The sequence below is a fragment of the Polypterus senegalus genome, chromosome 17 (genome assembly GCF_016835505.1).
Source record: "Polypterus senegalus isolate Bchr_013 chromosome 17, ASM1683550v1, whole genome shotgun sequence".
Taxonomy (NCBI): domain Eukaryota; kingdom Metazoa; phylum Chordata; class Cladistia; order Polypteriformes; family Polypteridae; genus Polypterus; species Polypterus senegalus.
Genome location: NC_053170.1, coordinates 32,658,529 through 32,674,343, shown reverse-complemented (window position 1 = coordinate 32,674,343; position 15,815 = coordinate 32,658,529). Strand labels below are relative to the sequence as shown.

The 15,815-nt window shown below is 43.6% G+C and overlaps 1 protein-coding gene across 1 annotated transcript in view; it reads right to left on the bottom strand.

Moving 5' to 3' along the window:
* The window catches only part of crybg2 (crystallin beta-gamma domain containing 2), a 154,818-nt gene that overhangs the window by 94,772 nt on the left and 44,231 nt on the right, over positions 1-15,815 (bottom strand). The window contains exon 3 of the mRNA XM_039739338.1: positions 1,531-5,048. Coding sequence (XP_039595272.1) covers positions 1,531-5,048 — 3,518 coding nt within the window. The remainder of the gene's footprint in view (positions 1-1,530; positions 5,049-15,815) is intronic.

Here is a 15,815-nt window from a genome sequence, read left to right as displayed (position 1 = left end):
GGATGGAAGGCATGTCTAAGATACTTTCTGTGAAAGCCTCTATATAAAATAATTACTAATTGTGTGAGTTAAGCATGCAGCATTGCATAGTGGCTAATCAGATACTTCTTAAACTCAAAACTGCTAATTTGGTCCCTCACTTTTAACTCACTGTGTGACAATGAGCAACTCTCTTAATAAAAAAATAAATAAATAAAACAAGCAAAAACACCAATATATACTTTGTTCTGGAAAATCCACTAAAGAAGCATCTGCAAAATATATACTTGTCCATTTTTTTTACCATCTTATCCAATTCAGAGCCACAGGGAGCCAAAGCCTATCCAAACAGTGCTGGGTAACTGGTCTGTAATCAAATGTTAATGGTACACCAGTTCTTTGCATGGAGACACACAGTATTTGTCTCCAAGGAAAAAACTATTTTCTACAGATGTTCAATGAATAAACAACAACCTTCTCCCAAAAACACACCAGAATAACTAAAACAAAGTCTAAATGTAAAATGAGCAGACACCGTCACAGTGAGGCACGATAAAAATGGTATAAAAGATGAATAACAAACTACTGTATAAAAATACATCATATCCATCCACATAATTGTCTATTCAGTTTAAAGCCACAGGGGGCTGATGCCTGTCCTGGCAGCACTGGGCATATATAGGAACTAAAGTTCTGGCCCTTCAGTAGACAACATTGATTCATAACAAAACCTACAGTATGCACTCGTCCATTTTCCCTTCTTTTTTTTTTACTTCTGCTTAAAGTCTAGGACGGCTGATGCCTATTTCAACAGTTTTCGGCTCAAGCCTGGAGAGTCACAATCAGGCAAACAATTCCGAGTTGCTCATTGCCACACCAAGCAAGTTTTTGAGATGTGGGAAGAAAACTGCAGTACTCGGAGGACACCCGCTCAACCCTGACCATATCTATAGCGGTCTGCGTAAATGTGTAACGTGAACTGAACGTTCTCTATAATGCAAATAAAGACTGACTGCCTGAACTGGATTACGTGGGTTTGAAAATGAATGACAGAATCAATTGTTAAATGACTTATTGGGTGAATGAAGACACTAAAGTTCTCAAAGGCGCTCAAGGAATGAAATGTGGAGAATGTACGAGTAAACCGTTAAGGTCTTTGTTAAGCAGCAGAACTATGGCGTTTGCGATCACCGGTGCAATATCAAAAACACCGACTGCCTGATGAGCTCTAAAAGTTATGGGCTCTCACAGTTACAGGTGCACAGTCATCTCCAGCAGCAATTAACAACTAAATCGCTTTGTAACGAATACAACAAAGTACAGTTAGGAAGCGGACACCTACATGGCCAGTTGAGAAGGATCGCGGCGGTAACGTTTTTTTAGACAGCTACCTCAATGATGCAGTCGGGCCTCAGAGAAGCTGCGTTGCTTCTTATGTGGCAGTACCCCCAACCTTGCGACAGTGACGGACTTGACATTAAACGCGGCATAAACATATGGAAAACAGGAGGAGTCGGACTGCTCGAGCGCGGCGAACACCATGTCACTTACCCGGCGAGGTGTTTCTGCTCGTCCACTTGACACTCTCCCGTCGGCCGACCACCTGCTTCAGCCGGACTGCCAGGCACATGGGAGTCTCTCCGCGGCGAAGGGTCTGCTGCTTCGTCGCCTCGTATCTGAGTGGGTGGTGTCAGCTTAGCAGCAACACCTTTGGCACGCTTCGCAGGCTCCTCCCTGCCGTTGGCTCCACACCCGCCTTCAGGAAGAGATGTTTGAGATTCCTCTCCCTGGGAAACCAGCGGAACAGGTGATTTGAGTTTCATCTGACATTCCTGCCCTCGATTATCGCCAGAGGTGGCTAAAGTTGGCTGCGATTCACTGGTCGCCGCCCCTGTGGTTCGTCCCATCTGGGTCCGCCCCACGTCGCCCGCAGACCCGGCTTCAAACCCACAAGGCTCTGAGACTTGGTCTCCTGTTATAAACCGATCGTGGCGTAAGGCGGCAATCGCGTTTGAGGACTCATCTTCGGGTCCTGTCTCCTGCTTTGTTGTCCACAACTCGTTACGCGAGTCTGAACGTCCACTTCCGTCGCGATGGACCTCTGATCCCGTTTTCAATGCGTTAGCTCCAATTGGACAGGTCGGCTGGTTTGTATCACATATTTCTCCAGGATACCCTACAGGGTCTGTATTTGCAGGTGTGGATTGCACCAAGACGGGGGGAATGGCCCTTCCAGATAACTCTTTTTGAAAGTCATCCTCATCTTTGCACTCTCCCAGTAAGAACATACCCTGTTGAGGTTGGCTGTCTGAACTAACTTTGACCAGACTGCTTTGGCTGTCCAAGTTTAAACCAGGGACAACAGCTTCATGACCTTTCACAACAGAATGCCTGGTGCCTCTGTCCTCCCTGTCTTCTCCATTATTTTCCAAGGATCCAACTGCAATGTTCAGTTGCTGGACAGTCACATGGTGGTTGGTGGAGCTGCTATACTGGCCTTCCAAATGCCTGCCCACCCTTCCATTGGCATGGTCTGCTTGTGCTAAAGAGTCAGTGTCAACCAGTGTGCCGCTCTCAGAAGCCACAGTTCCAGTATCTCCTTCTGTTTCTTTTCTGTGCTTTTCATGGTCTAAGTGTGTTAATGTAGATATTTCTTTGATTTTTGTGGAATCCATCTGCACATGTGAGGATATGCATTGACTTCTGTTTTTAAACTCCTCATTTGCACTGTGCTCTTCACTCAATATCACTGAAGCTTCCAAATCTAATTCCCCTTCTTCTTGAGTGACTATGGTTGTTTTGCCCATGCTTAGGTTATGCTCATCAGGATTCAATTGTTGGACATTTTCATTGTGGGTTGCACTCTGGTCATCTCGGTCATGATAAGGCTTGTCTTGAGACTGGCTCACTACAGCAGCCATCATAGCAGATTCTGACTTGGCTTTAGGACTTTTTGCTGTAGAATGTTCTAATTCAACAGTAAGGTCAATTGTACTTGAACACTCCATGGTTTCTTTTCCAAAAGTCTGACTCATCTTCTCTGATTCTTTAGCAATCAAATATTCTTTATTTTTTATCATCTTGCTTGAATCTTCATGTTCTGACTCTGTCTTGTTATGAACATGTTGCTCCGAGGCGACTGTTTGATATTCCACCACATCGAGCACCATCTCTGAAGAGAAGTATTTCTTAGCAGTCCCTGTGCCTTTACCAGGATTATCATTACTACCGTTGGGTTCTGCTAGACCTTCTGGATTTTGAATGCAGGGGCCGACCTTCGGGTTTACAAATACCTGTGTGCATAATAAATCCTCCTGCTGGGTTAGGTCCATATGCTCTGATAATGTGGTAAGATTCCTTTCTCCCTTGTCCTCCTTTTGCTCATCCATTCTGCTTGCAGCATGGTTGCCTAGATCGGTGTCAGCACTTCCAGATTTAGGATCAATGTTGTCCAACTTATCAGTTCCCCTGTGATTAATCTCTTCTAAGCTTTCATTTGTACAAGTTGCTTCACCATTACTCACTGCTGTCATCCAAGTCTCTGACTGTCCAATATCACTAATGGCTGGGCCCAAATTTATGTCTTCCATGCCTACCTTACTTTTGTGTGCAGATTCACAATTTGGCATCTTTATTGAATGCTGTGATCCGAATTCAATGCCTGACTGAGTACATCCACTAGTGCCTTTGTTTATGTCCTGTTGACTTTTGATATCATTAGCATCAATTGCATTCTGCCCATTGACAAACACTCCACCACAAAATTCTGTCATATAGTGACTTCTATTCCTGCCTTTTTCTGTCGCGTCTATTGTTGGGTACACAGTCCTGGCATTCAGTAAAGCATCTGTGTAGAGACTGAGGTCCTCGTCTTCGGATGCCTCCTGAAAATGGCTCTCTCTGTCTGACTCACTCTTGCTTGCATCAAATTCTGGATGGTTTGCCCAGTGCTGAATTCTCAGCAGGTACATCTGGTGATTTTCATCATCAGTGTTGAATTCTGTTTCGGATGGAACAAGCCCATCAACACCACTTGCCATTTCACTGACCTCAACAGCACTCTTGTCAGTAATACTTTTTCTTGGGCCTGCAGTGGCTGTGTGGCCAGTTGAGGTACCACATCCCTTTGTAGAATGTGCAAGCTCAGATGGAGACTGGAGTTCCTTGGACAAAGTTCTAGTATTTCCATATCTGTCCAAAGCCCTCTCCTCATTTTTACCCTGAATGTTTCTGTGCGGCACTGTCTTCACTTCTTTTTTGACTGATAAATCGTTGATGTCTTTGATGCTCCTTTGTGGCTTCGCTGTTTTGCTGTTTTCCCATTCTGGTACCTTCTTACCTCCCTTTGCATCTCTATTCTTCTCTTTTTTGGTCATATGGATTGTGATGTTGTATTGTGTTGTCTTTGCATTTCGGTTCAGACTTCCTGATCGGCTGGATGTTACTGAGTTAACTGGTCTAAGCTCCTGCTCATCTAGCTTCTGTGTACAATATAGTGAGCTTGAAAGATCTTTGGCACTTTCCTTGCTCTCCAGGTGCTGTGCTAAGTTTGCTTCTTCACCTGAAGGAACATTTGGTCCAAGGTATGAAGACAAGATGGTTTCTGCCCACTCTGGGAGCTTCTCTGAAGTTCCGGACTTTTCATCCTCGGCCTTCTGAATTTCAACCATGGACTGGTTATGCAATGATGACCCTTCATTTTCAGAGCATGGAACAGCCTGAGCGGCCCTGTTTCTGGGTAAGCTGTCGAATGATGTTGTTAATAAAAGCTTCCCTTGTTTGTTCAGTGCCTGATCCCTTGAGGTGCTCAGGGGATTCAGACTATCACAAAGATCTGACTGCAGACAGTCAGTGGATTTACTTGCGCTGCTGTTTGGGCTTCTAGCGGAAGGTCTGCTGATCAGATGTCCAGTGGAGCTCCGCTCATCTGGTTGGAGGTTGGTAGAACTGCTGCTCATGTCAATTTGGCTGCCCTTCTTCTTCCGTGTCCCACTGTTCATGAAGGTGCTGAACCTTTTGAAGAGGGTCCCCTTCCGCAGATCTGACTCTGAGTAGCTGCGACTCCGTTTCTGTGAAGACAAAAAGTTGTTGTTAGGCATCTGGCTCAATGTTAACATTATTTACCCGGAATCGGGTCACATCTGTTTTTCATTTTTTCAGACCAAAATAAGTGTAAGCAGATCTCCTGAACACATTATAATCTGCCTCAATAATTCTTAAAATATTAAAAATGATATCTGATAGAAATTAAAAGTTTCATTGGTGTATATAGCTGAGTATATTTGTAGGAAATTAAAACAAAATTCCATAGTGGATTTATAAAGAGATGAAAAAGAAGCTGCAATGGAAAAACAGCAATATAGGGCATATAAGGCTAATGTGAATCATAGGGTGTATGAGAACATGAGGGCAACCATTAAGAAGGATATTAGGGGGGGCTGCAAGGCAGTTGGGGAGGAATATAGCAGATAAGGTGAAAGAAAACCCTAAGAGATTGTCAGTATTTTAGTAGTAAAAGAATAGTCAAGGAAGAGCTGAAGTGTATCACAAGTAGTAAAGGGGAATTAAAAAAAACAGACAGTGAAATAGCAGAAATATCTAAATTTCCATTTTTCTGAGGCTGTCACATCTGAGGAAGTAGATAACCTCCCAGCAGTAAAAGGGACTGAGTGATTGGGAAATTGTAGAGGGAGAAGTGTAGCTCAGATTAAATAGGCTGTTATGAACATGTTGCTCTGAGGCGACTGTTTGGTATTCCACCGCATCGAGCACCATCTCTGAAGAGAAGTATTTCTTAACCGTCACTGTGCCTTGTCCAGGATTAGCATTACTAACGTTGGGTTCTGCTAGACCTTCTGGATTTTGAATGCAGGGGCCGACCTTTGTGTTTACAAATACCTGTGTGCATAATAAATCCTCCTGCTGGGTTAGGTCCATATGCTCTGATAATGTGGTAAGATTCCTTTCTCCCTTGTCCTCCTTTTGCTCATCCATTCTGCTCGCAGCATGGTTGCCTAGACCTTTCACGTGGTACCTTATCAAAAACCTTCTGAAAATCAATATAAATAATATTGTAGCAAACCCTGAGATGGAAAGACAGAGAAACACACCTTACGGGAGTTAAGCCTGATAACAGCCATTAGTATTTAACAACAAATGACTAACAGTCGTACTACTAGCAGGATCACTTTCCCAATGTTAAAGCCATGTGAAAAGCATCTTATAAATGACAACTACCTAAACCGGAAAGAGCTATCCCACTTTTGCAGTGTCTCTGACCATCATACAGTGTCAAGTTACTCTCCATCCTTTCATTATTATCCGTGAGGCTGTATTTATGCTGCCCTAGGAATCTCCATCTGCCTTCCCGAGCTTTCCTGGACTTGTATGTGCAACAAGAAAGTTCCGAGGGTTCCTGGAATGCACAGCTCAGCACACCAGTTAATCAACCTGCCAATCCTTAAGCTGATATGCTGGCTATTACAATATTATATGCCCCTCTCTGATCATATTCTTTTGTTCCTTCCTCACAGAATTCCAGCATTTCTTAATAATTCTTTACATTAATTCACCTAGTATACACCTTTCGCTTGCTGGCCTATACTTACTTGGATAAGCCTGATCACTAACCTCCTTAAGCACTCAAAGATAGGTATTATCTGGTTCTGGTGATTTGTTGGATTCGAGCCTATCTATTCCAAGCAACACCTTCCTCTACAATTTCCATATCAATAAGTACCTCCATAGTAGTCTTAGTCTTCCTCCCACATTCCAGCAATATGCATGTTGGGTTAACTGACAACTCCAAATTTCCCTCATGCGGATGTGTATAAATGTGCCTTGCAATAGCTGGACACAACTGTCCAGGGTCTTCTACAGCAAGTGCTGATGAGATACAGTAGGGAATGCAGCCTCAGACCTGCAGGGAATCTCCATTGTCCCCTCCATAGTACTTCTGTGGTAGTCCCTGCAGGCATTCACCCATGTACCATTCTCTAACCCTTCAGTGGACAAACAGCTTTCTGTTAGAGTCAAAAAAAGCAAATTTGGACTCGTCAGTCCAGAGCACCAGCTGCTATTTTTTGCTGCTCAGGGCTTGTAGTTTCATACAAAGGTGAGTTGCTTGGCTTCTTTTTCACCTTATATGAATGACTTTTAAATTGCAATTCTTTCATGGAGACCATTTCTGATAAGACATATCTGGACTGTTGGTTGCACAAACGTCCTGATGGACCGGAGTTGATAAGGGTGCTAAATTTTGAAGTGAAGTCAGCTTAATGCATTTCTTGCTTGCTGCACTCAGTTTTTGTGGCCGACCATGTCCTCTGGAAACATCTGTGTGCTTGTGAGAGACCTTGACGGTGCTCACTATGTGTAAGATTTGCAGTTTAACCCATCACATTTACCCCAACCTCACCCTTTGTTTGATTGTCACTTGTCCATTTTGTTCTGTCTACACAACTGTTTCTGCCTGAGTTCATCACTTTGGTGCAACTACACCTGTCATTGTTGATTAGCACCTTCATCAAGCACTCTGTGCACACAAAGATCTCATGCGTTTGACTGCAAAGTGATCTCTTACTATATTACTTTCTTTCTTTAAGGACATCATATAGTACTGCATCACTGTTAGAAAGACAGCACACATTGGCATTACACGTCTTACATTTCAGGGTGCATGTCCCAGCATGCAATACAGCATGTAGTATTATGGGATGTTCGTTGAGAGAAAGAGATGCATGTATTAGCCATTTCCGCATAGAGAAGTAGTAATAAGTAATAAGTATGAGTCCGCAGTATCCAGAATCAATTAGAATATGTGAGATTAATGAAACCACACATACAGTGCATCCGGAAAGTATTCACAGCGCATCACTTTTTCCACATTTTGTTATGTTACAACCTTATTCCAAAATGGATTAAATTAATTTTTTCCTCAGAATTCTACACACAACACCCCATCATGACAACGTGAAAAAAGTTTACTTGAGATTTTTGCAAATTTATTAAAAATAAAAAAATTGAGAGAGCACATGTACATAAGTATTCACAGCCTTTGACATGAAGCTCAAAATTGAGCTCAGGTGCATCCTGTTTCCCCTGATCATCCTTGAGATGTTTCTGCAGCTTAATTGGAGTCCACCTGTGGTAAATTCAGTTGATTGGACATGATTTGGAAAGGCACACACCTGTCTATAGAAGGTCCCACAGTTGACAGTTCATGTCAGAGGACAAACCAAGCATGAAGTCAAAGGAATTGTCTGTAGACCTCCGAGACAGGATTGTCTTGAGGCACAAATCTGGGGAAGGTTACAGAAACATTTCTGCTGCTTTGAAGGTCCCAATAAGCACAGTGGCCTCCATCATCCATAAGTGGAAGGAGTTTGAAACCACCAGGACTCTTCCTAGAGCTGGCCGGCCATCTAAACTGAGCGATCGGGGGAGAAGGGCCTTAGTCAGGGAGGTGACCAAGAACCCGATGGTCACTCTGTCAGAGCTCCAGAGGTCCTCTGTGGAGAGAGGAGAACCTTCCAGAAGGACAACCATCTCTGCAGCAATCCACCAATCAGGCCTGTATGGTAGAGTGGCCAGACGGAAACCACTCCTTAGTAAAAGGCACATGGCAGCCTGCCTGGAGTTTGCTAATAGGCACCTGAAGGACTCTCAGACCATGAGAAACAAAATTCTCTGCTCTAATGAGACAAAGATTGAACTCTTTGGAGTGAATGCCAGGCGTCACGTTTGGAGGAAACCAGGCCCCGCTCATCACCAGGCCAAAACCATTCCTACAATGAAGCATGGTGGTGGCAGCATCATGCTGTGGGGATGTTTTTCAGCGGCAGGAACTGGGAGACTAGTCAGGATAAAGGGAAAGATGACTGCAGCAATGTACAGAGACATCCTGGATGGAAACCAGCTCCAGAGCGCTCTTGACCTCAGACTGCAGCGACGGTTCATCTTTCAGCAGGACAACAACCCTAAGCACACAGCCAAGATATCAAAGGAGAGGCTTCAGGACAACTCTGTGAATGTCCTTGAGTGGCCCAAACAGAGCCCAGACTTGAATCCGATTGAACATCTCTGGAGAGATCTTAAAATGGCTGTGCACCGACGCTTCCCATCCAACCTGATGGAGCTTGAGAGGTGCTGCAAAGAGGAATGGGCGAAACTGGCCAAGGATAGGTGTGCCAAGCTTGTGGCATCATATTCAAAAAGACTTGAGGCTGTAATTGCTGCCAAAGGTGCATCGACAAAGTATTGAGCAAAGGCTGTGAATACTTATGTACATGTGATTTGTCAGTTTTTTTATTATTAATAAATTTGCAAAAACCTCAAGTAAACTTTTTTCACATTGTCATTATGGGGTGTTGTGTGTAGAATTCTGAGGAAAAAATGAATTTAATCCATTTTGGAATAAGGCTATAACATAACAAAATGTGGAAAAAGTGATGCGCTGTGAATGCTTTCCGGATGCACTGTACACACCTATTCAAATACATGTATGCTTCTTTATGTATCCTCAAATAAATAAGCCATAATTTCTTTCTGAGCTGCTGTGTGGAATACTCTGAATCCTTTACCAGCATTCTGACCAACACTCCAGAGCGAAAACTGCACGTCCTGACTTCCTCAAAGATATATGGTCCTTCTTTGCTACATTCACTTTATGCAAAAGTAATGCTGGGAACACTAAAATACACTCTGATCTATTCACACACTAATGTAGATGACATATAATAACTACCTTACACAAATATTTCTGTAAACTAAAGTCCCTAAAATTTTTAGAACTGTGTATAGGTGTGTGTGCACTTGTACAACCTTAAGGTATTATATAAAAGTTAGAGGTCCTATGCCTGATTTTGTAGAATTATGGAAACAATTATAGCATACCTAGAAAGTGTCAGTGAACAGTTGGAAACTTGTTAAGGATACATTTCACAGACACTTTAGGAAATTTTTCTTCATACAAAGAACCGTAAACACATGGAATAAGTTACCAAGTAGCGTGGTGGACTGTAGAACTCAACAGACGTTCAACATTCAGGTTGAAGTTCTTTTGGAGGAATTAAGTGGATAGGATTTTTGAGCTGTGATGGGCTGAAATAGGCTGTTGTCATCATAATGTTTCTTATTGTCTTATGCTTATCTGTTAGCCATCAGGCCAAAGATTCAAAGGTGCCAAGTTCTATAAATCACAGGGGACTCTTGGGCTCCCTCTAGTGGCCCCAGCCAGTTAGTTGTACAGTAGAACCTCTGGTCACAAACATTTCTGAACATGTGCAAATTGGGTTACAATCAAAAAGTTTGCCAAACATTTTCATCTGTTCACGACCACACGCTCTGGTGGCGAACAAAAACACTGGCAGCCAGTTTCCCTTCCGGTTTGTACGCGCCAATGATTTCTGCATGTGTTCAGTCTCAGTCAGATGTGCATACATTCACTGTGAACTCTTTGTGCTCTATTTCGTGTGCTTTTGCATTAATTTTGCAATTAACCATGGCCTCTAACCAAGTGAAGAATGGTGGTGTTGGTGAGAAGAAAGGTTCAAAGAAAATTGAAATCCAACTAAAGAAAGAAATAATTGAAAAGCATGCGTGTGGCGTTCATGTTACCAATCTTGCTGCTGAGTACAAGAAGTCGAAATCTACTAGAAATCTATTGGTTTCTAAATTGAAATCTTCTTTCGCAGAGCCGGACTCTCCCTCAAAACTGTAACCTCCTCTCCACCCAACTTCCTCCTCACTTCCTTCATGCCAGAACTCGACTCATGCAAGGGTAATTTTCTTGGTTGTTTATGGTTAGTTTTTGTATAAATTAAGGACTTTTCAAACTTTATTTTTTTCCCCTGTGCTTAAAACTCATAAAAAAGTGTTTACAGCGAGCGGTTCGTAAGGGTGTAACGTAAACTCTTGCAATGTTAGTTTTCTGTGTTGTTCAAGGTTTTTTCAGTGTTATTTAAGGTTTTCACATTTAGTTTATTATTACACTGTGCATTCTATGGTATAATTAAATATTTTTGTGCTTAAAAATCTTAAAAAAACATTTACATACAGTTTGTATGGGCTGGAACAGATTAATTGCATTTACATACAATCTTATGGGGAAATTACATTCGGGTCACGACCAAATCGGGTTGCGTCCAGAGTTCTGGAACTAATTACGATCATGACCAGAGGTACCACTGTACTTTGTAAAACTAAATGTTCAAGCCAGAGAGATCTTAGACTCCACCGCATTTCCAGCAAGTTTACATTCCAGCGACTTTCTAAATTTGTAGCTAGCAACTGCTGTTAACCTAACATCATTTGCACTTTCAACTTATAACATAAAGCATTAACACTGAGAATTGGCTTCTCATTTTAAAACTGGATTGATTGAAGAACTGAAGCCATTGTGGCCCTCTAGGAACTGAGTGTGAGACCCCTGCATTAGAGCCTGGCAGTGTGCTCACGTTAACACATCAGACATTTCTCATATTGTTTGCTTGAACATCATTCAAATGTTTTTTTTCACTTACAACAGCCTGGTATTTATTGTTATCTGGCAACTGTTTAAGGAAAAATAATCAATTTAACCTTTGAAATCATAAAAGGAGACTCAGTTAAAGAAAAAGCAACAAAGTCCGTTTCATTAGCAATATTTAATTGTTACTAATTAAGACAGAGGCAGGAATGTAAAGAGGTAGTCACTGGTATCCTCCATGGAGACCCCTGCTTTAGGCAGTACACACTCTCAGATGTGAGTGTGGGCACTCGAGAAAGGAAACCCAGCTCGCCCTGTCAATTTTATTTGCACACTTTTTCTTTTGTTCACATTTAGTTCTCAATCTCAATGTTGTCTTTACATATACCAGAATATATCCAGGCATACCAGTAGGTAGAAGGAACATGAAGGTAAAGAGCACTCTAAAGCCATGCATGATGGTAAACACATAGTTAATACTTTTTTGATAACTATTTACATAATCTGAGAGGGCACATAAACGCCCCATCCAGGGATGATTCTCGCCTATCCCAGCAGCACTTGGTGTATCTGTCAAATGAACAAATAGCTAAGAAAACAGATGGATGGAAACTGGATAAGTTAGACACCCAGCTTTACAAAATGACCCACACCTTCACTTAACCTATTTTTTGCATTAGGTGGGCAATTCTCTCAAGAGCCAAAGGGGGTGCCAGACCAGGGGGTGGCAGAGTGCACGAATCCTTCCTCTTTTTTTATTGGCAGACCAACCACGGGAAATTTCGCCTGGACTCGAGGACGTCACTTCCGTTTTCTGGTCCCAATGACATCACTTCCGGTTCTGAAGCTGATGACAACACTTCCGGTTCCTGTCCCGATGACATCACTTCCACTGCCTGGTTTTGAAACCACCATGTTTTTCTATTGTTATTGTTCTATTGTTGGACTGAAGGCTGTTGAGATATGTCATTTGGAACCAATCTTTCATTTTGGCAGCCTGATTTATGTATACAGGTGGCTGCCCCCAAACCTCTTTCTGTGTCTGTTCAATCATTTTAAAATATTAAAGTAGTCAGCATAGTGGCTAAGAAGTATTATTTTATATCCAGGATTTACTTGTATTTGCTGTATAATTGTTATTTTGGCTATTTTAATTCATATTTTATGTAATTTCTGTTATGCTTGCCTTTTCCTTAACATGTTCTGTATGTACAGTGGGGCTGCAACGATTAGTCGACGTAATCGAAGACATCGACTACAAAAATCGTCAATGCGGATTTTTTTATTGTCTACGCTTCATGAACAGAACCTTCAATAGAGGCTCCAGTCAGTCACAAAGAACCACATTGGTTTTTGTAACTGCAATGCACTACATGAACGTCTGGGGGCAGTATCGTTTGTTATTGTTTGTCAAGACTGCACACAGTCCTACCAATGAAGAAGAACGTCTGAGGAGAAGAAGAATGTAAAGGAAAATAAACGTGGTTGCAAGGGCGAGTCGGATAGAGGAGGGGGAAGGAGATGGAAAAAAATTGAGACAGAAACTTTCTAAAGTGAGGGAGCACTTCACCGAAAAAGGAAAAAAAGTTGAATGCAGATTATGTAAAGCAGAGCTTTCTTTTCACGGCAGCACCATCACTGGAGATGTGATGCCGCCGTCTCTTGAGAACGTATGCTGGCGCTGTTAGTTAGTTAGTTCGTTCGTTAGTTAGTTAGTTAGTTAGTTAGTTAGTTAGTTAGTTAGGGTCAGATCAGGAGGGGAGGGAGAGCGTAAACAAGACTGATAAAATAAAAGTAAAAAAAGGTAACTTTTACAAGTAACAAATTTACACCCGATCTGTTCTTTTCAAATAATATTGCATTAGTGCGATGATGTTTTCTTATTGGTACTATTCAGGTCATATAATGATGTCTTCAAAATGTTACATATATTTTTCTATTTCCTTTTTTTCCCTCTGGTGCTGTGCGCTGACACCAGAAGGCGTGAGCTTATTCAGTGCTAGCAGCAGCACGCAGGTGGCTGGTTGTTTGTGCTATAACAAGTTGACCTGGCGGCAATCAAAGCACATGTACTATGCACGTGGTCCACTGAGAAAAGAAGAGCGTTCATGGCACACCTTGCAGAGGAACATTCTTTTCTCTGCATGTCCATGAGTCCTGTGCAGACTGGGCAAGAAGGTACGTGAATGAATATGAATAATGTTGCATCCATGCTGCAATGTATAAGATCATAAAATGAATAATTCCAAATATCATATATACCTATGTCCCTGTTTTTTGTCAGTTCAGCTTTGACATCACGGCCCTTAAGCTGCATACTAATTCAGCGTAAGCAGGAATACTCAATAAAATTGAATAAAACAAAATCAAGTGACAATGAAACACAAATAAGGCAGATTTGCCAGCGTTTGTGTGTCAGCTTTTATCCATCCATCCATCCTCTTCCGCTTATCCGAGGTCGGGTTGCAGAGATGCCCAGACTTCCCTCTCCCCGGCCACTTCTTCCAGCTCTTCCGGAGGAATCCTGAGGCATTCCCAGGCCAGCCAGGAGACATAGTCCCTCCAGCGTGTCCTGCGTCTTCCCCAGGGCCTCCTCCCGGTTGGACATGCCTGGAACACCTCACCAGGGAGGCATCCAGGAGGCATCCTGATCAGCATCCTGATGCCTGTGCCACCTCATCTGACTCCTCTCGATGCAGAGGAGCAGCGGCGCTACTCTGAGCCCTTCCCGGATGACTGAGCTTCTCACCTTATCTTTAAGGGAAAGCCCAGACACCCTGCGGGAGAAACTCATTTCAGCAGCTTGTATTCGCGATCTTGTTCTTTCGGTCACTACCCATAGCTCATGACCATAGGTGAGGGTAGGAGCGTAGATCGACTGGTAAATTGAGAGTTTTGCCTTACGGCTCAGCTCCTTTTTCACCACGACAGACCGATGCAGAGCCCGCATCACTGCGGATGCCGCACCGATCCGCCTGTCGATCTCACGCTCCATTCTTCTCTCACTCGTGAACAATACCCCGAGATACATGAACTCCTCCACTTGGGGTAGGATCTTGCTCTCAACTCTGAGAGGGCACTCCACACTTTTCCAGCTGAGGACCATGGTCTCGGATTTGGAGGTCCTGATTCCCATTCCAGACGCTTCACTCTCAGCTGCAAACTGATCCAAAGACAGCTGAAGATCACGGCCTGATGAAGCAAACAGGACAACATCATCTGCAAAAAGCAGTGACCCAATCCTGAGTCCAGCAAACTGGACCCCCTCAACACCCTGGCTGTCCCTAGAAATTCTGTTCATAAAAGTTATGAACAGAATCGGTGACAAAGGGCATCCCTGGTGGAGTCCAACTCTCATTGGAAATGGGTTTGACTTACTGCCGGCAATGCGGACCAAGCTCTGACACTGGTTGTACAAGGACCGAACAGCCCTTATCAGGGGGTCCGGTACCCCATACTCCCGGAACACCCCCCACAGGATTCCCCAAGGGACACGGTCGAACCCCTTTTCCAAGTCTGCAAAACACATGTAGATTGGTTGGGCAAACTCCCATGCACTCTCCAGGATTCTGCTAAGGGTGAAGAGCTGGTCCACTGTTCGGTGACCAGGACAAAAACCACACTGTTCTTCCTGAATCCAAGGTTCGACTATCCAACGGATCTTCCTCTCCAGAACCCCCGAATAGACTTTTCCAGGGAGAAGTGTGATCCCTCCGTAGTTGGAACACATCCTCCGGTCCCCCTTCTTAAAGAGGGGGACCACCACCCCATTCTGCAATCCATGTCCAGTGCCTTGAGGAACTCCGGGCGTATCTCATCCACCCCCGGGGCCCTGCCACCAAAGAGTTTTTTAACCACCTTGGTGACCTCAGTCCCAGAGATGGGGGAGCCCACCTCCGAGTCCCCAAACTCTGCTTCCTCATTGGAAGGCATGTTAATGGGATTGAGGAGGTCTTCGAAGTACTCCCCCCACATTCCCACAACGTCCCGAGTCGAGGTCAGCAGCGCACCATCCCCACCATATACAGTGTTGACACTGCACTGCTTCCCCCTTCTGAGATGCCAGATGGTGGACCAGAATCTCTTTGAAGCTGTACAAAAGTCGTTCTCCATGTTGTCCCCCAACTCCTCCCACGCCTGAGTTTTTGCCTCAGCAACCACTGAAGCCACATTCCGCTTGGCTTGCTGGTACTTATTAGCTGCCTCCAGAGTCCCACAGGACAAAAGGGTCCGGTAGGACTCCTACTTAAGCTTGCTGGCATCCCTCACCGCCAGTGTCCACCAACGGGTTTGGGGATTGCCACCACTACAGTCTCCAACCACCTTGCAGCCACAGCTCCGGTCAGCCGACTCAACAATAGAGGCACGG